The 26042-nt window shown below is 40.5% G+C and overlaps 2 protein-coding genes across 4 annotated transcripts in view; both read right to left on the bottom strand.

Moving 5' to 3' along the window:
- Positions 1–1243: 1243 nt before the first annotated feature.
- On the bottom strand, positions 1244–15528 carry LOC121168108 (transmembrane protein 237-like). Of its 3 annotated transcripts, none has more exons than XM_040997891.1 (13): positions 15487–15528; positions 14072–14103; positions 13476–13486; positions 12471–12527; positions 10478–10615; positions 7935–8055; positions 7087–7244; positions 6728–6851; positions 6285–6476; positions 5121–5194; positions 4403–4496; positions 3537–3658; positions 1244–1827 (listed from the first exon to the last, which is right to left on the bottom strand). In XM_040997891.1, exons 1-13 carry the CDS (start codon positions 15526–15528, stop codon positions 1760–1762), a joined length of 1233 nt encoding a protein of 410 aa, XP_040853825.1. In that variant the 3' UTR covers positions 1244–1759. The 3 variants fall into 3 exon arrangements, with proteins under 3 accessions (XP_040853825.1, XP_040853826.1, XP_040853827.1); XM_040997892.1 differs by lacking the exon at positions 15487–15528 and adding an exon at positions 14911–14937 and having other exon boundaries at positions 14072–14109; XM_040997893.1 differs by lacking the exon at positions 15487–15528 and adding an exon at positions 14920–14937.
- Positions 15529–16732: 1204 nt separating this feature from the next.
- The window catches only part of LOC121168111 (MAGUK p55 subfamily member 4), a 32549-nt gene continuing 23239 nt past the window's right edge, over positions 16733–26042 (bottom strand). The window contains exons 15-21 of the mRNA XM_040997902.1: positions 25491–25532; positions 23679–23849; positions 22418–22498; positions 19995–20088; positions 19260–19368; positions 18210–18344; positions 16733–16924 (exon numbers count right to left, since the gene is read on the bottom strand). Coding sequence (XP_040853836.1) covers positions 16733–16924; positions 18210–18344; positions 19260–19368; positions 19995–20088; positions 22418–22498; positions 23679–23849; positions 25491–25532 — 824 coding nt within the window. The remainder of the gene's footprint in view (positions 16925–18209; positions 18345–19259; positions 19369–19994; positions 20089–22417; positions 22499–23678; positions 23850–25490; positions 25533–26042) is intronic.

Here is a 26042-nt window from a genome sequence, read left to right as displayed (position 1 = left end):
TTATTTCTCATGACTGCATCCATCCACATTCATCTCAATCAAAATATTCAACTAAAAATGTTATGGAGAACATAGAAAAAGTTGAGATGAACCTTGAGTAGAACTTGAGAGACAACTTGTAAATCTGAGAGTAGAGCAAACATTATGAAATTGTTTTCCAGTTGTGTCAGTGATATTATACTGTCCTTATTTTCAGAAGACACATGCTGGGGTATCTGGGTAAAGTGCCCTGATGTTAGCAACTTAATTTCAAAATGCTGTTGTTATTTTTTAATATACAAATAAAGCGAATGAGGCAAATTTTTAACAAATAATAAATCTAGGTTAATTCAGATTATTATTGCTATACTGACTTCAACACTTTTGTTGGATTTCAAGTCTTTGGGGCTCACTCATGTTTGGCTTTTTTCATGTCCATAACACCAGTAGAAGTCCTACTAAGCAGCTGTTCATAGCCAATCTTACCCAAAATAAATTCCTACTCTTCTACCTATCTTCTCTCTCACTACATTATGAGCCTGTCGATGACAGGTACCATGTTTGATACAATTTTTATTTTCTTGTCCTCCCACCAACCTGACAAACTAAAGTTCAAGTCGTTATGAGATCATACGTGGTTTATACAGGCCAGAGACCCTAAGATGCTAGCTACTTTACTGGTTTCATTGCAGTCACCCAAGGTGCATTTCTATATGATGTAGTTTTTTTCCAAGCACCACCTAGGCCTTTTGTGTTTGAATCTCTGAGGCTGGGACCCAGAAGTCTAGATTCACTTTACTCTGGTGCAATAATTCTCAAGACACAGAAACTGCCAACAAGCAGAGAAGAGAGGCAGGCATCACTGAATCTCTTATTTTTCACAAAAGGAGAACAACAGAGGATGGTCCAAGTGCTGGGGCCCCTGTCCAAATGGAGTTCCTGGCTCCTGAGTTAGCTTGGCCCAGCCCCTATTAATGCAACTATTTGGGGAGTGAGCCAGAGGATATAAGATCTCTCTCTCTCTCTTCCTGTTAACTGTGCCTTTTAGATAAATAAATCTTTTGTTTAAAAATGTCAGTTGGGACTATGAACCCACAAACACAAGCCTCCTGAATTCTCTCACTGCTCAGTTTCTCTTGTGCTGTATTTGTTAGAGTTCTATGAATGATTCTTATGTTCAACTGGACATGAGAATGACTACTACAGCTGTTTAAGAGAGATGCACTTTGTAGGATATGAAATTTTTCAAATAAAAATATTTTTTTCCTTTTTATTAGGTACAAAGCATCTTTGAAGATTAAGAAATACATTTTATAATTATTACATGATGCACAAACACTACATTTCAGGAAAGATGTTTCATATCTCAATTTATTTAGTAAGAAAATATTTTAAAAGTGATGGCCTCTTCCCCTTTTACTCTACTCCTTAAATCTGTGTTTAAACTCGATACATATTTTACAACAGAAGAGGCCTTGGCTTTTCCTGATTTAGTACTTCTATAAAGATTAAAAAGACAACTAATTTGACAGAGTAAGAAATAAATACTTTCACCTTCTGGCTTTTAGCTCACTATCACTATCAATAAGATATGATGCTGTAGAAATTAATGTTTGGGTATAAATAGGAGATACAATTTTAACACTGTCCATAATAGTGGGTTTTTCAGTATTATATAATCCAAAAATCAGTTAAAAATATATACATATTTTATAAAGATAACTGTAAAACAAGTTTGGGACAAACATGGAACCACCATTCCCCTGTAGGCATTTTGGCTTTATGAGGAGGCTCTGATTCCTCTGTCTTTTTCAGGACAGTCTTCCACATCGAAGGAGAACAGCAGCTCTGCAGGATAAAATGAACAGATGATATTTTACATTACTTCCTAGTGCCGTAAGAAGAGCTGTATAGCTGCGTTATAAACAGTCTCCTGAAATACTGACATAATACACAGTAACAGAAAGCCCCCAAGTCAAGTAAGAACTATTAACAGTAAAATCTGATGTAAAGGAGCTAGTAACAAATGTGCATCTGTTGTATTGCTGAATGTTCAAGTTTTAGACTTATTATAAATCTCTAAAAGAAAAAGAAAACATGCAATAGAAACAATACAATAAGCCTTGCTGGGATATTTGAGACATGCAGATAGTCTAACATCGTTAAAGGGCCAAAAGGTCTATTCTATAGTGATCAGATAATCCAGAACACAGGGCACAGATACAAAGGAACTTGGAACTGACATGGGTCTATAGCAGGATAGCTTCACTGCGTTACTGCCTCCAATCACCAAAACAACCCGCTAAGCTACGCATCACCCTCATTTTATATTCACTTTTTGTTCCACATGGAAACAGAAAGTTACATGGCTTACATGGCCCTGAAAGGGAGCAAGTTTCTACAAATATTTACTAATTATTCATGATTTAGACTGAGTACTTTGGAAGCTGGTTGGATACAGCTTTAATTCTAACCATGGAGTAGAATGGAAGTAGTTGACCTTTTTACAACTAAAATATTACATAGCCTAGATATTTAATTTATTAAAACACCAAGATGTGTAAGAAAAAGAAAACATTATGAACACAGTAAATTAAGACCTATAAAATATTACAAGTATTAGATGAAAAGCTATCTGTATAGTCAAAAACTATGGTAAATGAAAGAAATCAAAACATATGGCTTGAGATCTTCAAAAACATATCAAATATACCAAGAGGAATAAAGCAACAGGCTATTCAGTGGAGCAACATGAGAAATATAATGCTAAAAAGGCACATTTGCAAATGAGGACATACATTGTGATTATACTTTGTCTTGATTTTCACAAATGGGCATTTTGAAAAATTCTCCATCGTAAGACTGCTGAGAGAGGTCCTAATTATCTGATCCAATCAAAAATCAAATAATAACTAAATTCCAAAAAATACTAATATGGGAGACTCAAAGGTTTATATTCCCTGCCAAGGAAATACAATTTACAATACAAATATTAAGTACCCCATAACAAAGTTTTAAATGACTAGCAGTTTGCTAATATAGTTCTGCTTCTTCAGGTGTTCCAAAGGGAGTTTGGGACCAGAAACTGGTGACTCTCCCTTGCAATACCAGTCACCTTGAAAGTAGAATTCCTAAAGACTTCATTAGATAGTAAAGGGTTAAGAATCTGTGCCAAGAAGAGAAGGAGGTAGAGCTAACCCACTTGAATATGCATCAGACATGATTTATTTCCAAATGAAGGGATACTTCCATCAGGAATAGACTAATAGAGATGAATGGCAAGGACCTTCTAAGTTACTGGATGGATCCCATGAGAAAAAAGATCCCCTGGGGGTCCTCAGGGGAAAGACCCTCATCAAGGACTTCCAAACTCCAGTTCTTTTAGACACTCCCCCAAGCTTTCCTTGACACGCTGTCACAACCACTTTCTTTTCATATCTCTTGTATTTTTTTTTATTTTAAATATGTCTCTGTTACTGGAACATTTTAAGAATATTTAAAATATTTATAAAAGCACTACAAAAGATGTAAAGGTATACTGTTATTTTGTATAATACCTTCACTAAGATCCACGCCTGGCCTGTAAGACAAGAAAAGCCAAGACAATCCAACCAGGACTGCCACCACCAAATTCACTATAATCCACGGCTGGACAATCTGTTTCTCAGTTCCCGTTGCCCTAGAGATATAGAAAAACTCATTACAAGTGTCTTTATTTTGATCATGAAATATATCAATTTCATCACTTTTATAGAAACCTAGCTCTCTCCTAGGGAAATAACAAGTAAAACATAAAATATACCATATACCATGAGAGCAAAAATTCAAAAGTGATTGGAAACCTAAACAGGCCTGCTCTGTACATTGAGCTAACTGTAAAGATACTGTCATCAACAAAACAAAATGCTCTAACGTCTCCTTCCAATATCTTAGCAATATTCTGCGGTAACTTATCTTTCTTTGTTTACTCCAGCCTCTAGCCACTTCCTCAAGAAAGACGATCTCTCCAGTTTCAGGAACTAGAATTTCAGCGGCCCTGTCATCTGCAGGTGTCATCTGCAGCTCTGTTCTCCTAGTGTCGTTGATTTGCTTGACTCCATCCTGGCTGAACTCCCTCATCACTGCTCTGGGGGTAAGGGTACAGAGTTCCTCCAAGCCATGAGGAGATAAGCCGCTTTGAAATCCTAACTGAATACCTAAAACAAACCTTTTTAAAGACATTTCATTAAAAGTACAGGTTTCCATACTAGCTGCTTGCTAATGAGAGGAATAAGTATTTTCTTGCCACGTTTTTGAAAACAAAACAGGGCCTACATTATTTATAGAGGAACATGAAAAAAAGCAAAAAGATGAGAAAAGAACATTCTTCCCACTGCTGCTGTTATTACGATTAACAATTGCTAATGTTATTGTGAATTCTTACCAGAGGCTACCATTGACAGAAGGAGGTGTGTAAAGCTGGATTCTGTCACTTGTCATTTGCTGACTCAGAGATAGTATAAGAGCAGTAAAGTACACTGAGAAAAAGACAAATTAAGTTACTAATAATTTTCACAACTGGGTCTAATCTGATTATACTAAAGCAATCTTTTCTTTGCTGAATAATAATATAAAAGACAATCATTTGATCAATTGCAATAGGCTGAGCAGTCTTGTTTCTTCAAGAACACAAGTGCAGAAGGGTCTTGACAGGCTCACTAGTTCATCGTAAGAACTGGCAAGAACCTAGATCTTTTAAGAAATTAAATGACGTGACTGAGGTCTAAAACTAATTTTATTAATATTCCCACAACTTAAAACAAAGCTATCATAAGTATATAAGACAAGTTGCAGCAAGACCACACCTATAACTGAATCTATTATTGTCAAGCAGTACATGCAAAAACTAAAAAGTAATTCAAAACAACAAATTAAACTTTTAAAAATTTTATCTGGATTAACCTCTACTGAAAAATAATTCTGTGAAATTAAGTCTGACGGGGTTTTTTTTTAGTTACAAATTCACTGAACATCTAAAGGTAATGTCTATAAGGACAAATAACATGAAAACTTTGTAAAAATAAAAAGTATCACTTCTCCTAGTTTAAAATCACAGCATAACTAAAATATTACACAGTTGTCAAACAAAACTCTTTACTCACAGAAAGACGCTAAAGCTGTTGGGTCCAGGGCAAAGAAATTTCGAATAGCTACTGAGGTTTTAGCAAGATCAATCCTAGAAAATACAAACACTTCTGGTCATGGTACAGTTGCAACCCTAACTAAACTTTATTTCCCTGAGCAGTTTTTGTTCTGTATTGCATGCCATTATATATTATTACGCTTTAAGTAGCCCTAGTTTATCCTTAATATACAAAAGAATATCTATTTTGTAAAATCACATAAAGTATCTAGCCAGAAGACAGTATGAGGCAAGAGACATTCAGATAGCAAGAGATAAATTAAATTTGATCTTCAAAATTTCATTAGCTCCAACCTCTTTATTTTATCCACATCAGTAGGCTGTAATTAGTCAATTTTTGATACAAAAAAAATGGGTTAAATGTGATCCCAAAAAGATAGAGTGATTTCTGACCCCTGGTACCTATGATAGCAACCTTACGCGAAAACATGGTATTTGTGTAGGTAATGAACTAGAGGTTATTAGAAGGAACCAGAATCCAGTATGACTGACATGTTTATAGAAAGAAGAGACTCAGAATAGGGACACACAGATCAGAGTGCCAGGTGACAAGAGTCACAGGTACCTGAATGATGCACCTCAAAGCCAAGGAATGCCAAGGCCTGCCAGCAGTTGCACTGCAAACCAGAGGGCAGACTGAGAACAGAATCTCCCTCAGAGTCCTCCAGAAAGGGATCAAACTCGGCAGCACCTTGACTGCACACTGCCAGTTTCCAGAGCCCGTGTTTCTGCTGCTGCAAGCCAGCTGAGGCATGGTGCTTCTGGTGCAGCAGGCCTAGTAAACTAATACTATGTCCAGTATCTCACCTAGACCTGATTTAGAGAACTCAGACGATATTTCGGGTTTTGGAAGTTGATTATATTTGGATGAAATTTTATACCTGTAAGTTAATGTAAAAATGCATTCAATCTTATTGAAACATCTTGTTCACAACAGTCCTATCATAACACACAAAAAAGGTACACAAACAGACCAGTTGGTTTTTTTGTTTGTTTGTTTTTTAAGAAAAAGGCAGAAGTAATGGAACCACCCTAAAATTCTATTTTGAAAACTTTTGGAAGTTCTGCTCAGCATTTCATCCTAAAGAAAAGTGAGAAGGCTCTGGAATCACAACCATCTTACCTGTCAAAAGCTGAAATGGTACTCAGAGCCAAGAGTAAGTAGAGAAGACTCTGGAATGGGTATGCCAGGGTCTTGTACTGCTGCAGAAGGTTGGGGAGGTTAGACAGCTGGTCTCCTGCCAGCACGTGAATCACAACAATGTTCCACACAGCACAGCCAGCCAACACGCCAGGAGAAAAGAGACCGATCATCCTGAAGGGAGGAAGAGCCACTGACTGATTACATAGGAAGAACATAAAATGATTCAACATTTTAGACAATGTGCAAACAAGCTTCATCATCTTCACTTACAGGAATAGGCAGGATCACTTAATTCTAGAATGTTGGAATAATATACCTACTCACCATTTTAAGTTGTCAATTATTTGACAGTATTTGACAGCTAAGGCTTCTTTTCACAAGAACAGTTAATGTTCATTTTACCCAACAAAAGCAGCCAATACCTGAAGGCCCGGTGCACTGAAAGGGCCACATCTCTGGTGGTCCAGGATGACTTCACGTCCATCGACATATCTATGTTCTCTGTGGTCTTTATTAACTCAGAGCGGTCAGTGGCCTGGAATCGCCCTGAGAACAATGACACGGTTGGTTACTAACAAGTCTGGTGGTGGTTTGCATTGTTCCACACAAAAGAGACCTCAGGCTAATGCTGAAACATCACTGTGGATCCATTTAAAAATTCCTCTAGAACATACTTCCGAAGGCTCTTTGTTTTTTTGGTTTCTTAAACATACTGTTCTGCATTATAACAAAAATTAGGTATTGCCAAGGAACCAGTGCTCTGAAGCATGGACCAACTTACGGCTTTTCTCCACGAAGACTTTGCCGACAGGCTGGCTGACGCCAGTGGGGGCTGTGAACCTCGCCTGCTGCTCGGGAGCGCTCTGCTCATCGGTGAGGATGTCTTCATCTTCCACTCCGAGCTCATTGGCATACTGTATTTCTGCTTGCTGGGTCTTCCTGGCATCAGGGAGAAGGGAAGAAAAGTGCACGCTGACCAGACTTCTACAGAGCCCACTACCAATAAGAACACAGCAACTGGAGACAAGAAATTTGGTTTCTACTCAACTTGAGCTGCTATTAACTGTCAGGTGCAGCAAGTTACCTAATTCCTGTGGACATCAGTTTTCTCAAATAGCAAAATGAAGTGACTATGTAGACATCAATCACTAGTTTTAGGGTTATTTTCAAAAACAAATGGTAATATATAATCTTCACTATATTCCTTTAAGATATGTCTTTTTCTATCTGAGATATAATTTCACATGCTAAAATATAAACAAGCAAAAGCTTGTTTCCAGAATGATCATATGATCAAAATGGTCTTAAGACAGTGAGTCATAAGAACCAGTTATCTTTAATTTTAAATACTCATAATATGCAATTTTTATAATTTATGTGAAGTCCATTTATGTGCTTCTTTTTTAGAGATGGCTTCTATAATTTGTTATTGAAGTACAATACTAATGTTTTTCCTTACTGAGTTAGTTCACTCTTAAAATTTATCATTCATTAGGTTTAACTCATGTTTGTAACACTCTTTTTCCTAGAGATAAGCATATACAAGTATTTATTGAGATGCTCTCACTTTGGAAGTCTAAGTATCAGCATAACCTTGAAGAGTATTCAGAAGAATAAACAAATTCTTACTTTGTCTTCCTTCGAGGCTTTTGGATAACTGCCTCCCCAGCTCGGTCCGTGTCAATACCATTCTCATTTCGTAATAAAGATGGACTAGATGTTTTCTTCTGTGGGAAAGAAGTCTCTGATTCTGAAAAGGAACACATTAGGTTTAAAGGTGACTACAAAGGAGAAAGCAAAACAACAGAGAAGCTTTTTTCTTTCTTGTAAGACATGAGAACTTGAAGAATTTTAATTAGGTCAAAATGACTTCCACTATTTTAAGAGCTTTTAAAATTTCCCACTCCCAAATTACATTATAAAATTTGAAATTGACAACTGACAATGCCAAACAACATGGAAAAATATGTAAGGATCCCAAAAAAAGTCTGTGCTAGAAATCACCAATGTTATCTCCGGATTCAATAAGTCCGTTGGAAGGACTCATGGAACCCAGAAACCATTATGTCATAGTTACAATGTATTATATAGCAAAAGAGCATAAAAGAAATGAGCAGAAGGAAAAAGCATGTGGAACAAAGTCTAAAAGCAACCAGTTACAAGCTCCAAGGGTGGTGCCTAACAGTGTTAAACAAGACAAAGCCTTTAAGGCCTTCAGCAGGGAGTTGGAACGTAGAATCAATGCCCCAGGATTTATCAGGAGCTTGTCCCATAGTCTTAGCAAGTATGAAAACTCCAGTTGCCCAGAAGGGAAGTGGGTGTACAGCATAGATCACAGTGAGCTGCCTTACACTGGATAGAAAGTCTTCTATCCACATAGGAAGTTGTTTACCCCTAAGTTCCCAGAATAAGTCAAACGGCTGATTAGTCTGGCAAGCCAGCCTCTACAGGAGTCACAGGCCTGCCGCGTTAACTCTTCAGTAAACAGCACTGGTATTACAGTTCAACAGGTCAATGGAGATTTCTAATCCACTAGCTTCTCTTCCCTCCAGAAATCCTGGCTCCTTGCAATGCTAAATCCTTAAAATTCAATTTTCATTAAAAAAATTTACAGCCTGAGCTGGAAGTACAATACAAGCAGTAGAGCCTACCATGGTCAGCCCTCACTCCCCCAAAAAAACTTTTCAAGTCTAGAAATGTTAAAAGCTGCTCCTGCAAGACTAAGTACATTCTAGGATAGCCTTGGCAGTGACAGGTATTTTCTGGCCCAAAACATAGCTGGGTCCTAAATTTTCTAAAAATGGGCAAGGCATTTGTGTAAAGATAATTTCCCACAAATTACAACACTTATTATTAGTTATTAGTAATCATCTTACTTTTCAAATATGTACCCTAATGTATTCTGGTAATTCATTCATTTTAATGTAAAATATATTTCCAGTGGTGAAATAAACTATTTTATTAAAAGTTCACATGGCAATCATTTCTGATTTTATTTTTGCTTCTTGTGTCCTTTCTCCCTTCGCTTTCTCATAGATACTCAGAGAATGCCCAGGCACTGCTATTCTCAGTTTAACTTCCCTCTGCCAACTATTTCATTTGCCTGTCTCTTGTAGTTTCAAATGCCATCCAATCAGGATCTGCTATTTCCTAAAGGGACAAGTAACTAATCAGGAAAACTAAATTGTGATAAATTATTTATAGGGGCTGATGTTACAGGGAGAGAGAGCTGAGCTCACAACCTTTTCTCCTTCATTTTGTTTTAACAAAATCCTTTGTCTATTTGCCCATTATTATAAAAGTCATACTCAATATCTGGGAAATTAACAAAACATAAATGAGAAAATTAAAATCAACCTCCCTCTTAAAAATAAAACCATTGTTCCTGTTTATATCCTTACGGTTGTTTTTTATTTTTACTTTGTATGAGTTATAAAAGGACTTGAAACAATTTGTGAAAATGCACATTATCGAGAATCAAGATGGCAGAATAGGGTAAGGACATGTTTACGGAGAAACATTTAATCAGGATGAAGCAGAGAGGACACATTCCAGGAAGTAGGACTTCCAGACTAAAGATGGACTTACAATGAAACTGTTTACTGTATCTTGACAATGGATGCTGGACTCTCTGCTATTGTCCATGCCCACAATGATAGACATATGACTGTGTATGAAGAACTATACTTTAGTAATGATATAGAGGAACTGGGTAGGGGGATTGGGGAGGGGATAAGGGAAATCCCAGGAGCCTATGGAACTGTATCATAAAATGATAATAATAATAAAATAATCACTAATTTTTAAAAATGCACATTATCCTCTGGTTCTGTTTTTCCACAAACTTTCTGAAACTGCCTTAGATGCATATACTTATCATCTGCAATGTGTGTGTGTATGAATGTTTAAGCCTTGACTCTTCAGTATCTGTGAATATAGCCTTATTTTTAGAAATAAGTACGGTTTTTATAGATATAATTAAGTTAAAATGAAGTCATGCTGGATTAGGAAGGGCCCTAATTCAGTGACTGGTATCCTTAAAAGAGGTAAATGTTTTAGGCAAGAAACCATCCATGGTATAGGGACGGAGGGAAATAGGAACAGAAGGGTTCTTATCATATTCTCAAAAATCACATCTGTGGGCACAGTCCAACCCGGCTTCCTTCACATACCCAGAGAAGGGCGTGTCTTCCTCTGTCTCCTCTGAACAGGAGCCTCTGGATGCTCTGTGAGTTCTGTGGTTGGCAGCTCACTGTCCTCACGTGGTCCATGAGCAGTGGTCGGAGCAAGGCCTTCCAGAGCAGCACTGGCTACAGAAAAACAGGTGGGCTAATCTAAGCAGCCATCGGTGAGTCTCTAAACAATGACAACAGGTAACTGGAATGCTCCCTACGTAGAAATCCTTTCTCTTTTACAAGTGAATCCCAAATCTTCATGCTTCATTCCTCAACTGTCACTTTGGGCTTTAATATAAGAAAAGAGGGAATAGGGAAGGCTGAGGGCTTAAATTTAAAGAAAAGAAAAGGAAGAAGGAAAACCTATTTGAGAGAAACACAAAGAACTTTCAAAAGGCAAAATCACAAAATCATGGGGCAGGAGTTGTAGTACAATACATTAAACCCCTGCTCATGACGATTGCATCGCAGAGTTCTGTCCCCACTTCCAATCCAGCTTCCTGTTCACAATCTACCTGGGAGGCAGTAGATGAAGTGCCTGCAGTTTTGCTAACTATCTAGGACTTCCTAGCTCCTGGCTTTTGCCTGATCCAGCCCCGCCTGTTTTGGGAATTTAAGAAGTAATGCAGAGGATAAATGACAACCCTTCTTTTTCTATCACTCTTCCCTCCCTCCTTCTGCAGCTGCTCTTAAGCAGATATTTCCGTATGACCTGTGAATGACGTGATAGTCAAAATGGCTCTTGGCAGGAAAAAAGTTGACCCATTTCTACTACAGTGTAGTCCTATATTGATAAAACCATCATAGATGTCTGAAATTAACAGGTAACCATGTATCTCTTCTTTTGGCCAATCATTTCAACCTCTCTCCCTCTATGAAATCTTAACAGAATTTCAACACATTTCAGCAGATTAGAATCTTATTTGACAACATTCTCACCTGTATTCTTCACAAGCAAAACAGGAATATATTAATGGATAACTGAAAAGTTGTCTAACATCCCTAGTACTTAAGAGAAATGCAAACTAAAATAAGATACTCTTCACCTCCTAAATTAACAAAATAAATAAAAAAATAAATAGCACTGATACTGTTCAGGGCTTTTAAAGATTTACAGAATGTGACACCATCAAATACTACTGGTAGCCAAAAAAAAAAAAAGAAAAACAAACAAACAAAAAAACCCTACATGGCCTTCCTTGAATGCAATTCAACAAAAGTTTCATTTTAAAACTCCATATGTCCTTTATCCAGTAATTCCACTGCTAGTAATCTACTCCACAGAAATTCCTCTTCCTCCATACTACTCATTCTTTTATGTAGAAAAACTGCAACATGGTTTGGAGTGAAAAATTTGAAGTCAAGTAAAAAGAAAAATGAACTGGTAATTATGGTTCATTCTTATAAACTATGAAGTCACTGCTTAAAAACACAAGGACCTCTACATATAAAGAAGCCAACACAGTACGTATAGAATGATTCCTTTTATGAACAACAATAAGAACAGCATCATCCAGGATCACGCATACACACCTAGGACAGAAGAGAAAGCCACAGCACCTGCGACAGCTAGTGCTTCTAACACATGGACAATGTGGGCCTGCCCTCCCTTCAGACCACTGCTCTAGGGTAGTGATTCTCTGACTGAAGGGAGGGATTTAAGAATTCCTCCACAAAACCCAGGATCCTGTCCTAACATCTGAAACCAACCATAACTTAAAACAATGCATGCTGTTAGGGATAAAAGACCTCAAAGACTTCAAAAACACTGGAAATGAGAGTTTAGGGTCCCAACTGTTTTTTCCATGAAGGTTTTCAACTGCTCTGTTGCCTTGTACTCACTGACGCCAGGAATCCCAGAACTTCAGACCAGCCTTAATTCCACCTTCCCCACAGCAGACCCGCCTCCTCTTCCCTGCTCTTGGATGTTTCTCACACCTAAGGCCCTACGTGAGCCTGTGAGCCCACACAACAATGACTAACTTCTTACCAGGCGTATTTTTAGTTCTGGGCTTCTTCTTCTTGGGACGGTTAAGTGGAATATCATCTATGAGACAGAAAGAACAACAGAAATGGTTGCCTAACATTCATTCACTGCAGGGAACACTCCAAAAAAAAAAAAGTAAAACAAAACAAAAACCTTGTAGCAAGGACACACTTTCCCCCCTCTTCCTTGGGTCCAGTCTACTTCTACTCATTGGGAGAAAAAGGACAAGAAATCCACAGACAACGTCCAAGAGACCTCCAGTGTGGTGGCTGACGGTCAGTACTGTTAGAAACTGTGGCATAGGAAATGGGTTTAAACGTTCATCTGAATCCCTACAGTCCTCTCCGCTCCCTGCACCCTGCTTGCAGTCAGGCATAACCTCTGACTAATTCCAGCCACTACGCTATGGGTCAGTGTCCTGCAAGAGCTAAAACTCCAAAAGAGCTAAGGAGCAACCTCCAGCTCTCTCCTTCCTTGTGGTGGCACCTGCCAAAGCAGGTTAGGATGGCAGAGCCAAAGGGCACAATTACTGTGGGTTACTACGTCTTGAGGTCACAGGTAGTCCAGGGCATCCGCCCGGAACTGCTGCACAATCTACCCTGCATTCATCAGACATACCCCTGTGTGACATTACATCCCTGAGACTTGGGGGTTCTTAGTGCAGCCAAACTTCACCCGTTCTGACCAAACGAGACAATGGAAGATGCAGTCCCCGTTACGGAGCTTACACTAATGACTTAGGTTCTGGATGACTCTTTCTAGTGATGAAATACTTCTGTCACATCAAGATCATCTAGTTTATACGCTGTCATAATGTTTAAATACCAGCTGTAGCCAATTGTTATCACACAAAGCATGGTTTTATACATTTTAAAAGAATTTTTAAATTTTTAAAAAATTTAAATTTTTAAAAAAGAATTAAACTTTTTTGAACACTAATTTTTGAATATAGTATTTTAATACAAGGTCTATATTTTTAAAATTCCACATGATAGTAAATTAACTTACCTTGAATAACACTTCACATGATACAGACCAAATTTAGTCAGGAGAAAAACAGAAAAAGAAACTTTTAATTCAAAATTTATGACATTGTCAAACTAAAATGGACTAGAATCGTTATACATTTCAATTTAAAATAAAATTAGCAATCACACAATGTCACTAGTTTACAAACTAGTGTACTAATAAGAAATAAAACATTTACTACTAATAAAATAGCCCCAATACTCCTTATGGCTATATAATAAGGCAGATTAAGAACTGATTTGTCACTGACCATAATCAGCTTACACTCTGAGGAGACTATTCTGGCACACAAAAGAGGATGAGAATTATGGCCAGTCTACAAGACAGAGTTCAGAACACGTGCCCAGCCCACCATGTTGGCAGGCTGGCTTTTAAATAAAGAAGAACACTGGATTGTAACCGCCACCCTCAGGATTCAAACATGTTTTACCTTTAACATTTTACGAAGCCTTTCCCAGAAGTTTCAGGAAGTGTCTTCCGAACAGTCTTTTTCTCAACCCTACATGCCCGATTTTCACTGTATTCACTTTAGGTTTATAAAGCGCTACAATGAAATTACTGTCAATTGTGTTTACCTTGGCACAGGTGGAAGGGCTCGTGGAGGACGCTGGGGGAAAGAAGAAAGCGGTGTTAACGGACAGCCTGGGCATCTTTATTTCACCTCGAACACCATTAAGCAATTTTCTGGAAAGCCTGCTGTAGAGACACCGGAGAGGAATGTACTGGATCTGACTCTATCATCACATCTTTGATATCCGGTAGAATCAGTGCCCAGGAGCGCCCAGTCAGTCCTGCAGACCAAGACAACCGGATTCTTTCTAAAACTCAGTGGGGGTGAGGGGTAACCCTCAATGCGAAGCCAAAAGAATTTTCAGCCCCCGAGGAGCATGCTTTTGAAGACAGTACATACAACGCAAAAAAGATGCTAAGGCAGAAAGAAAGGGGGAAGAAGGAGATCATAAAGAAAACTCGTGACAGCAGTTCGGACAGCACTGCTGCCAGCATTCTGTAATCTCTGAAAAGAAAGACAATGCCTCAGTCTCTCAGGCTGCTCGCAGAAGAAACGGAGTTAACGCGGTTACATTCTAAGACCTTCCAACGTTCGCCCCATCTAGGAATCAATTTGTTCAAACAGTACATGCTCTAACGCGTAGGATGACACAGACAGTTCTAATTCCACCCAGCAGCCAAGCATTAGAAAAAAAAAAAATGTTGCACTACAGGGAGCTCCACGGTTCCTAAGATGCAACGAAGCTCGTTCCAGCCAAAGGCCCAGCTCTTGCTAACTCTTTCATTCAAAAATCCCGCAAAAAAATCAGGTCCCACCTACCCAGAAACCCAACCTCGAGACCCCTCAAAAGCAAGCACGATTCAACCAGAGACATAGGTCCTAACAGCGAAAAAATAACCACCGCTCGCTTACCACCTGCTTCTTCCCCATTCAGTCCGCAGCCGGGGGCCCCCGCCGGCCCCACCAGGCGCAGGGCGCCACCCCTGCCCGGCCGGCCGCTCGCGCAGGCGCACTGCGTCATCGGGCTGCGCGGCCCCGGCCGCTCCGGGCCCTGCGACCCCCGATGGGCGACTGGACCGAGTGGTCCCCGGGTCGGGGCTGACCTCCGCAGACCGGCCCCGTGGGGGAACGGAGTCTGGGCTGGCCGGCCCGAGGGCAGAGCCTCTGGCGGCTGTGGCGCTCCGGTCACAGCTCCCCCCGCAGGGATACCTGAGCGGCCGCTGTGATTTTGTTAGCGGGGCCTGAGACAGGGCCCGGGTGTACAAGCCCGGCGCGCTCAGAGCGGAAGGCCCCGCGTTCCTGACGGAGTCTGCGTGAGGGCACCCGCCGCCCAGCCCGCGCAACCCGGAGCGTCGTCATGGCGACGCGAGCGCAAACCCCGGGACACGGCCTACCCGCCCGGGGTCCCCACTCGCTCTCGGAGTGCGGGTCCTGACCTCGGCCGCGCCCCAAGGCGGGTCTGCTCATCAGACCACTCACCGGGCGGGCCTCCTCCAGTCGAGGCTCCGCGTGGTCCCTCATGGCGCTCGCCCCTCGGGGTTCCCTCGGCGCAGCCGCCCGGGGCTGAGACCTGCTCCCCGCGCCGCGCCGGCCTCCGGGACCTGCGGGACCCGCGGGAGGCGGGGGCTTGGCAGCGCCTGGACCCGGGCGAGGCCGCAGACGCGGGAGCCGCCCGTTTATGCCTTGCCCGGCGCCGCGTTCCTAGGCGGCTGGATTGGGATCGGATGTGTGAACGCCGCTGCTGGCCACGATGTGGAAACGAGTATGGAAGTCTCTTTGATTATCGCAAAAATGCAGAATCCTTTTCTGAAAGCACAACACTAAATTTGAGCTCATCTAAGTGTCCTGTAAAAATCTGATTTTCTCCATTTTGTTTGGGTTTTTTTTTTAAAGGCAGCTAAGTAAAAACGAAATATTAACAACCAAAAAACAGACCAACCAACCTCCAAAATTAAGTCATGCACTCTGTTTTATAATTACGAAATGGAAGAGGTGGTGTGGAAAAGCAGGAAGAGAATGATGCAGAAAAAGAACAGTTAAGGGCCCGGCCTCTCAGACAGTGGGGAAGAAGATCAAGACTGTGAAATAGCATCATCATCATCTTATGACTTTTTTTTCCCTGTCTCCAGGACTGTCCCAGTGCCCCACATCCATACAAGTGGGTGATGGCTTTTAGCAAACGATTGTTAACTGCTCTGGTCCAAAAACTGTTTCCTTGTAGACTGATGTGTCAGTGTTGAGAGCAGTGTTGCATCCCCAGATTTTGATATGGACATGAATTGTGTGTATTAACCTTTCTTGCTGGTAGTCAATTAGTCACTTTTTGTGAAAGACATTCAAGCAGAAGGTTCATAAAGTAAAATGCACTTCTGAAATAAATGTTACTTATTTTATTTAGAAAAGTACCTTTTACTTGAACCTTGCAAGGACTGTCTGCCATCTCTAAGAGGTGCTCATTCTCAAGAACATTTTTTATATTCCTACCACAGCCACATAGGAAGTAAAGGGAAAAAAATACATTCTAGATGCCCAACATGTAATTCTATAACTTCACAATAGAATATATAGTCATACATAATTTTTGCAAAAGTGTTCATGAACTACAGCACTTGTAAAGTTGCACACATTAAAATGGGTCAGGTACAGCTGTTGAGATGCAGATGTTACTCTATTTCTCTCCCACCAGGGTGCAGTGTTGCACCACAGCATGCAGCAGGTGGCACCATCAAGACTCAGCGTCGGAGGATATCCATGTTGCTGGGACCCACTGAGGCTCATCCTGAGCCTTCTGTACGATACATAACAGCTGGGCACAGGCATCTTGCAAGTTGCCATTCACAATCATGTGATCGAAAAACTGGCCAAACTGAGCCTCCATTTTTTGGGATAACTCCTCCATTTCTTGTAGATCTTCATCCTTCAAGAGTAATAGAAGAATATAGATAGCAGAGACTTTATGCAGCAAATAAAAATAATACACCAACATGCATCCCATTTTGGTACCAATTCTAGTCTAGGCTCCTTGATTATGACCTGGGAAAGGATGGTCCAGGGCCTTAGGACCCTGCACCCAAGTGAGAGACCTGGAGGAAGCTTCTGGCTCCTAGCTTCAGATCAGCTGTGCTCTGACTATTCTAGCCATTTGGGGAATGAATGCTCTGTAAAATATGCCTTTCGGATAAACCTTTTTAAAAAAACGAGACCAATTTATAAATGCCACAGTCACTCAAAGAATTCCATGAACTGAAAGACAAACTGGAGAATCAGACCTTCATAGTCATTGAAAAGACACAAAAGACATCATAAAAGGTGCTTAAGGCAAGTACTTGATCTAGCAGTTAAGATGCTGGCTAGGTTGTCTGCTTCTTGGACAGGTGTTTGACACAGTGCTGAAGATGCCACCCTGGGGACACTTAGAGTTCCAGCTCCCGCTCTGATTCCAGCTCCCTGTTATTGGCCACCTGTGAAAAGGCAGCAAGTGATGCCTCAAGTTGTCATGGCCCTGTCACCTACAAGGAAGACCCAATTGAGTTCTGAATTTCTGACTTCGTCTGGGCCCAGCCCTAGACATTTGAGAAGTGAATCAGTGAGCAGAAGATTTCTCTCTCAATGTGTGCGTGTGTGTATATGAGCACCTTTTACATAAGTGAAACTTTCATTCCATATCAGAGTAACTGGGTTTAAATTCTGGTTGTGCTTCTCAATTCCAGCTTCCTCATAATGCTGATTATGAAGTGTTGGGCCCCAGTAAGCACGTGGGAGACCTGAATTGAGCTTTCAACTCCAGGCCCAGCCTTAGCTATTTTTGGCATTTGATGAGTTAACCAGTAATAGGAGATTGTCTCTCCTTTCTGCTGTCTCCTCTCTCTTCTCTCCTTCCTCCTGCCTTCTCATCACCCCTCCCTCCCCACTTCCCTGAACTGCATTAGAAAGAAATAGACAGGAGTGTGTCAACTGGCAACTTAGCTGCTAAGGTAAATGCCAGCCCCCAAAGTTACATTCTTCAACACAGTCATCTATGGAAGCAATACAGCAAGTTATTTCTAATCACTACCTTATTGAAGGGTTTCAGGAGCAGATACAAAAGAAGAGATGAGACAAGAAGGACAGTGACTTCCAAGGTGCTCAGCTGGCCAAACCCAGATCTCTCCCCAGCCTACCTGTCACTACAAGCACTACAGTGGCCTCTCACTAAATCTTACTTTGAATTTCATGTCCACGAAGTAGTCGGTAATAATTTTGGCATTTTTCCGAGACTGTTTCATACAGTTCACATTGGATGGCTTTATAAATATGACATAGGGTTTCAGATCTTGAGTTCGAGCCATTTGAATATCCTACATGGAGAAGTTAAAGCACATTTAAAAACAGAAACCCCAGCTTCTTGATCTAAGATCAGAAATCACCAATTATTTTTAGCCAGCAAATAGTCTCATGTGGCCTCCAGTTTTTCATCATTAAATAGCATCAAATATTTTCTTCAAAAACTATGTGCAAACCCTGGCTGTGACTCTCACTAGCTAGGACTAGCTATCACAACCTTACTATCTGGGTAAGAATCTGTATGGGAAAGAATCTGAGTTACTGAGAGTAAATCTCCTTTGACAAAGATAAAGAGAGACCCTCAAGATGAATCTGTACTGTTTCCCCTCACTTTTCTTTCTTCTTGTTATCACCTAACATCGGATCACACTGCTATCTTCACACTGACCACCGGCCTTGACTCAAGGATCAATCTCCCTTCCTCCATTTCTCTTTAGCACTCAAAGTACCTTTTTTAATGACTAATAAAGCACGAGCAGAATTTAGTGATCATCAACAATGGGCCTTCAAATCACATTGTCTTGATTCCAGCTTAACTTGCTTATTTCTGCTTCAGTCCATGTCAAAGACACAACCACATATGTGGCAGCATAGCAACCTCACCTCCTTATGTAAAACAGCATCTTATTCCTACCATCAGAAGTTACCTTGATGTCTCTGTGATCAAAGCAAAAGTCTAACTTTCTTTTATAGTCCTCACTTCTATTCTGTTTTTGTGTCAGAAAGCCAAGATTTCCTCTTCAACTAAAATCAAGATGCTGGCAATTGATGCTTTAAGGAAGACCCTGGCCATTAGATATGAAAAGTGATTTATTTTTCAAAGGCTATTGAAATTAGATATTTCCACTAAGACCTACAGTGTGAGTACAAAGCAGATGACACACATTCAATGCTTTAGGAAGTTAAGAAATATTCTGCTACAAACCCACCTGAGGCTCCAAGTCCATAACACAGACCTTCCCGTCATTAAGGACTGCTTGAACAGCATCCACACTGGTGCCATACAGGTGGCCTTTGTACTCACCGTACTCCAGCATCCTGCAAGGGTGAGAGACAAAAGAATTCTTGCCTAGAATGCCAGAATCCTATATAAGCACTGATTTGAGTTCTGACTACTCAACTTCCAATCCAACTTCCTGATAAATATGCCTTTGGATGCAGAGGAAGATGGCCTGAGGACTTGGTCCTCTGCCACTCTTGTGAAAGACAGAAGATGGAGTTGGCTTTGACCTGACCAACCCTTGCTAGTCATGTCCCTTGGGGAATGGATCAGCAGATGGAAGCTCTCTGTCTCTCTCTAACTGCCTTTCAAATAAAGAAATGAATCTTTCAAAAAAGAATTCTTCCTACATGTGAAACATGTAATATGATGATAAGTCCAAGAAATGTGTGGGCATTGCTAGCACAAAAAAAAAAAAGAACTAGCAGATATTCAGCAACATACAAAAGTTACTTCCTCTAAATCTCTAAAGTTTGTAGCTCTGTCCTGTTACCTTTTCACATGCACTGAGTTTGTATATTATTACATCAATGGACATTTCCTTGTTTACCTCTTCAGAAACAAAGGGGCATTGTCCTCAAGAGCTTTAGATAGTGCACAAACACAAGAGAGCTATTTCAAATGCAAAAATAGAGACTACACTGATGTATGAATTCTGCCTCACCTGTGACTATACATGAGGCTTTCAAAGGTTTCCTTTGACACATAATGGTACTCACGCCCATTTATTTCATAGCTCTTTTTGGAACGAGTGGTATCTGTCAAAAAAAGGAGATGAAATATTTCAGAGTCCTCAAATTACCAGTATGCATTGAATCAATATATCTCAATAAATAAATGCATAACCATAATAAAAAGTTTCAATTCAAAAGAAGAAACTTGAATTGGTAAGAAGATAGTTGAAGTTCTCATATCAAAATCAATTCATCTGTAAATCTTTCTTAATTGCTCATGCTATGGAAAAGGATGCTTTCAACTGTAAGCCAGGGTGAGGGGGACTGTTACTTTAAAACAGGCACCAAGGAACTACTTGTGAACCCTAAGATGCCTGAAGACTTCCAGGTAGCAATATTCACAATAGTTTGCTTGAATGGCACATTTCCCATGAGGTTATTTCCTCCTCCATGCTAAGTGTAACATTACTATCCACAGTTACCTGGTTAAGTAATTGCAGCTTTTGGAAAATAATTAACTTCCTCACATTCCCATCACCCCTCATTAGTTTTTTTAACAAAAACTAAAGTTGAAACTAGAATCCAGATGTTCCAATTTCTCCTAGCTTAATGTTTCTACATCTGCTTATCTCCAGTGTAGACTAGAGAAACACCTTGCTGTTCTGTCCCTCCCAGATGTACTAATACCCAGGAGGAGTGCAGTCTAATTTCATTAAGCGGTAAAACTAAGTAGTTTTGGATGAGTCTAGATTCAGTCTGATTCGTTGAATGTAGCCCTTTTGATTAGTAACTCTTCAACTTAAATACTACTTAGCATGAAATATAGGCATTCACCGAATACCTAAAAAAATTTTTCTTGTCTGCTCATTCATTTACTCAAGTAATGTGTACCAAATACTTGCTGTGTTGTAGATGTTGTGTTAGCTTTGGGCAATATTGAATTATGTTAACACAAACCAAAGTAGTCCCTTCTCCTTTGCTTCCATTGCCTTGATAATTTATATGGTGTTTTAAAGTACATGAGTTGCTGCATCACCCACGGCATACATTTTAAGCTAAATATGGTTTACTCAACTTCAAAAACAACATTTGGACAATATTTTTTCAGTTTGACTGGTGGTTCTCCAAACACTTTGCAATTTTTTGGTGACCTGTTAGTATTCTACTTTCATCCAGAGCATTGAAATAATGGATTCTTTTTAGTTTTTCTTCTTGAGATTTACACCCATTCTTGCATACACAGGTACTAACTTCAGAATATACAATCTGTGAGATGTGACCCTAAGACATTTTAGGTGTCTCATTGCTGCTGTGTGAAAAACTGGCAGCTCCTGAGAATTTTCTAATCACATTTAAGGCTCATTTAAAAAAAAATGCACCATCATTCATCTATAATTGCATTTTCATAATTCAACTCAATTTAGTAATTAAAATCCCATTTCCATATAATGATCAAGATTATGAACTTCATTTCTATCTTGGGTTTCTCCTGCACCCACTATCTTGGGTTTCAGATCTTCATCCTGGGAAGCCAGGAGTCAGAGAAACCAAAAATCAAGAAGAGTATAAGTCACTTCTCTTTTTTTTTCCTTTTGTGTCTGCTGCCTTTCTCCCTGATTGATAACTTCCAAGGCTAAAGTGCAGGAATGCTGACAGCAGGACAGGATTATTCTGAATTGGCAGGTATCAATGCTGGCCACTTGCCCTTACTTCCTTTAGACCTGTCCAATGTGTAAACTCATTGCTTGCTCCTATAAGTTGGCATACTGGATTATCTTGTAGATCCTACCAACATTACTTCTTCCACCACAGGGTCTCTTGAATTCAGTCTCCATCCCTGATTGGCATCTGCTATTCCTTTCACAGCTTGATGTTTCTGGGTGTCCACTTTGACTTTCTTCAGAGGCATCATCTTGGGTAGAAACCAAGATAATCCCAGGCTGAATTTTCCCCCATGTGATCAACCCAGGTGTGGTACTTGAGAAATATTACATATCTTTTGCTGTAAGAGTTTCTTCAAGAGCAGCTACTTCCCAAATCACAGCCATTAGGTCCACTTCCTTCGCATGTCTCTACAAGAATGCAATCATTCTGTAATCCACTCTTGCACTCAATACTTAGAAGCTAATTCTACATGCACATATGCTAATCAAGGGTGTGGACTTCAATCTACTTGAAGAGACCAACTGAGATATGCATCAGTTCCAATGGCAGAGTTATCAGAAAAACGTAAAAAAAACATCACTTTGAAAAAGCAGCAATTAGGGTATCTTACACAAAAAAGACCATTCCAACTCTTGCATCTTACAAGAGTTTACACCAAACATGACATAGTTCAGTAAGACCAGGATATTTGCAGAGACAAAGGAAGTTTTGCCAAAATATCAAAAAACTAAAACAAAACTGAACTCACGTGGCACTGCACTTTGAAAATGGCAGGGGTTAAATTCAATAAGTTGTCTCCTTAGTTCATTTACTCCAACGCCAGAAGGCCCTAAAAAAAAAAACCCACGTACAGAAATCAATCAATAAGAATAAATATAATTAATCATGTGGTGAAATAATCATTTTCAGTTGTTTTATTGACGAAACTTGAACGCAAACATTTTAGGAAAATTTCCTTCCTTTCTTACAGATTGAAACAATACCAGAAATCTCTTGGGAATTTTTCTGGTGACCCCATGGACTGGCCCACAGCACTTCAACATCCAGAAATGAGACAGGGAACTGCAGGAAGCTGTACCTTAACAAACTTTACAAAAATAATGGATGTTGTGTCACTGTGTTAGTCTGACTGCACATCATCTGACACATCCTTTCTCTTTCAAATGAAGCTTCTTTCAAATCACAACCAGAAATCAGTTCCAACAACCACAGGTTCCTGGACTTAAGAATTCAGGGGTACAGTTCTGAATGCTTAAACCATGACTCCTATGCACAAGCAGAGGCAGAGATATTGCCATGAATATATAACCTGCAGTTACACAAATTGAAAAGTCTGGAAGGTCACCACACTTGCATCAATGCTCTGCTATCGCTTCTTGAACTCCTCGACACTTCCATTTTATTTTGATTTTTGTATGGGTCCATGCAAATGATGTGGTCAAGTCCTGGTTCTGGAACATGTTACTCTACCTGTCCATGCCCTGCTCACAGCTGAATGCACAGAGAACGTGGCAATAAAGCAGAGGATGCTACTGATGCAGGGACCAACTTTGCAGGGATCTTGGCCACAAAATCAGGTCACCCTAGCACTCTACTTGACCTGTTCTTTAGCACCAAAAATTCAATTCACAAGATTTTAGACACTTTTCTAGAGGAGGCAGGTATAAATTTCTTATGGAAGCGAATTTTAAGTCTTGATTTTCCTCATACAGACATGTGATCCAGCTTGGGAGTATGTCGGCTACACTTCTAGTGCAAATTCCACACAGGCAAAAAATGCTTCAGTTATAATCTCCTCGTAATATAACCGTTTTCATTCAAGTTCATGTACACCATGGCCCACCACATTTGATTGCACACACACACACACGTACGTCTTCCTGCACCAAACAGTGCTTATGTAAGGGTCCATAGAGAGTTCTATCCTTATTACTACTCCCACAGCAAGACAAATCCAGAAGGAGAATGCCGAGCACGATGGGAGGCGGTGCATGCTGGGACACACGTACCCACGAGCACTATGAGGCGGTGCTTATCTCCAGGTCGTCGCTGGTATCTCACCACCTCCTCATAAGGGGCACCCACGGCACTGTAGCAGCCACCAGTGCAGCACACAGTGGCACGCAGCTGGCTGAGGTGGGACTTCCTGCGACAAAGGCGCATGCTGCGACGGAAACCAGCTGGGCAGAGTGAAAGGCAGAGACATGAGCCCCAGGACTGGAGAGATGACTTCTCCCATTAAGTCTTTTGAAGCCTGCAGGGACTGGGACTCTAGAGGACTAATTAATGTGGAGTTGGTGTTCTGAAGGTAGAAGAGACAGACTGCTATGAAGTAAAAATGACCAATACTCCACTTGTTAACTCCAAGTTACCTCCAGAGTCGTGATCATCCTTGGGACTAGGGGGGTGTACTGTTCAACTAATCCAAGTCCATTTTCAGGGGAAATTTACATTGTATGGTGGAAGGAGAAACAAAAATTAACAACATGAGAGTTTATGAAAGGGGTGAGCAGATGGAGAGTGACAGGATATGATTTCAGTGAAGGTGTTTCTGAGAAGTTGGCATTGGGCAGAGGTATGTGGGAAGTAAAGGAGATAGTTAAGGAGGCATCTGGAAGAACAGCAACACAGGTTGAGAGAAGTGCCAATGTCAACATGCAGAGAAAAAGTGCATGCTTGAAGGAGCCAGAGTCTGCAGCAGGGCAACAAGAAGAGCAAGGATTGTGGGAAATAGACTACAGCTGGAGCCAGGTCATCCAGGGTCTGGGGAAGTGATGGAGTGTGGCCCAGGGTAAGGAGAGGGGCATTGGAAAACAGAAAAACACAGTGTGATACGGACTTTATTTCTACAGAATCTAGCTGGAAGAGCATGGAAATGTGGCCAGGTGTAGCTATTTAATCAAATGATCAGGACTTTTTCACTGCATATCAGAGTCCCTGAGTTTGATTCCCAGCTCTGGCTCCTGACTCCAACTTCCTGCTAATGCTGACTTTGGGAGGCAGTTGTCATGGCTAGAGTGATTGTCTCCTGCAACCTAAGATGGGGAAACTTGGATTGAGTTCCTGGCTCCTGGTTCTACCCCAGACCAGTCTAGCTGTTGTCTCTTGTTCTCCCTCTCTCTCCTCAATTTTTTTTTTAAGAAAGAAGAAATGGGGCCCGAGGGCATGGCCTAGTGGCTAAAGTCCTTGCCTTGAACGCCCCAGGATCCCATATGGACGCTGGTTCTGATCCCAGCAGCTCCACTTCCCATCCAGCTTCCTGCTTGTGGCCTGGGAAAGCAGTCGAGGATGGCCCAATGCTTTGGGACCCTGCACCTGCGTGGGAGACCTGGAGGAAGTTCCTGGCTCCTGGCTTTGGATCGGCACAGCACCAGCCATTGCACTCACTTGGGGAGTGAATCATCGGACAAAAGATCTTCCTTTCTGTCTCTTCTCCTCTCTGTATATCTGACTTTGCAATAAAACTAAATAAATCTTAAAAAAAAAAAAAAAGAAGAAATGTGACTGAAAGTGATGAATCATCAAAATTTCAGAATCATCGAAATCTATGTCTTTAGAGCAAGTTGTAAAACAAACTGGAGGAAACCAAAAATATTTGCTTTTAGCAAATAATTAAAAGATACCAGGGAGAAACGAGATGAACAATGAGGACTAATCAATAAACCAGAATATTAACCCAAATATCAGACAGAAAAACCAGAACATGGAACAAAATTGAAAATGTTCAAGAGTGGAATTAGCTTCAGAAATGTGAGAAGAGCATCGGGCCAGTATGAAATAACAAGTGATAAAAGATCCACCTCTTATTAATCATCACCTACCGATAAAGAACTTCTGACCGTAGCCAATAAACTCCTCCTTCTCTGGAACACAGGTAATGACAAGAAAAGAGTAAACGGGTGTGAAACATTTGCTTCATCTTCAAATGTCCCACTGTCGTTTTTACAGTCGAGTACAGCACAGTTGAATGTATCCTCCAGTAGCTTACTACGGGATTTGCCAGCACCTTCCATCCTATCAGTTATATGCCACACACTCTAGAATTTTAGCTCTACACTGAAAACATATTTTTTTCCAATATGGCGAGGAACAAAGAGCCAGTCAAAGCCTGACTAAAAATGTAAGAAAGAAGATATCAACATACAGGAAAAGCATAACAACTAAGTGTACATTTTGAGATGTATCTTAAGAAAAAGCATTTTTTTTAAAACAAAAGGGGCTAGCACAATGGCTCAACTGGCTAATCCTGTACTTGCAAGTGCCAGCATTCCACACAGACGCTGGTTCATGTCCCGGCTGCTCGACTTCCAATCCAGCTTCATGCTTATGTCTGGGAAACCAGTGGAGGATGGACCAAAGCCTTGGGACTCTGG

The sequence above is a fragment of the Ochotona curzoniae genome, unplaced genomic scaffold (assembly GCF_017591425.1).
Source record: "Ochotona curzoniae isolate NIBS_2020 unplaced genomic scaffold, NIBS_Ocur_1.0 patch58, whole genome shotgun sequence".
Lineage (NCBI taxonomy): Eukaryota > Metazoa > Chordata > Mammalia > Lagomorpha > Ochotonidae > Ochotona > Ochotona curzoniae.
Note: the sequence above shows the minus strand (reverse complement) of the source record. Positions and strands in the feature narration are given on the sequence as shown.

Excerpts from the sequence above, each read along its gene's own strand:
- LOC121168108 (XM_040997891.1), bottom strand. The coding sequence starts at position 15,528 with ATGAGGGACCACGCGGAGCCTCGACTGGAGGAGGCCCGCCCG. Across the intron at positions 14,104-15,486 it reads GACTGGAGGAGGCCCGCCCG|CGTCCTCCACGAGCCCTTCC; the intron begins GTGAGTGGTCTG and ends TCTTTCCCCCAG. Across the intron at positions 7,245-7,934 it reads AAGCCTCGAAGGAAGACAAA|GAAGACCCAGCAAGCAGAAA; the intron begins GTAAGAATTTGT and ends CCCTGATGCCAG.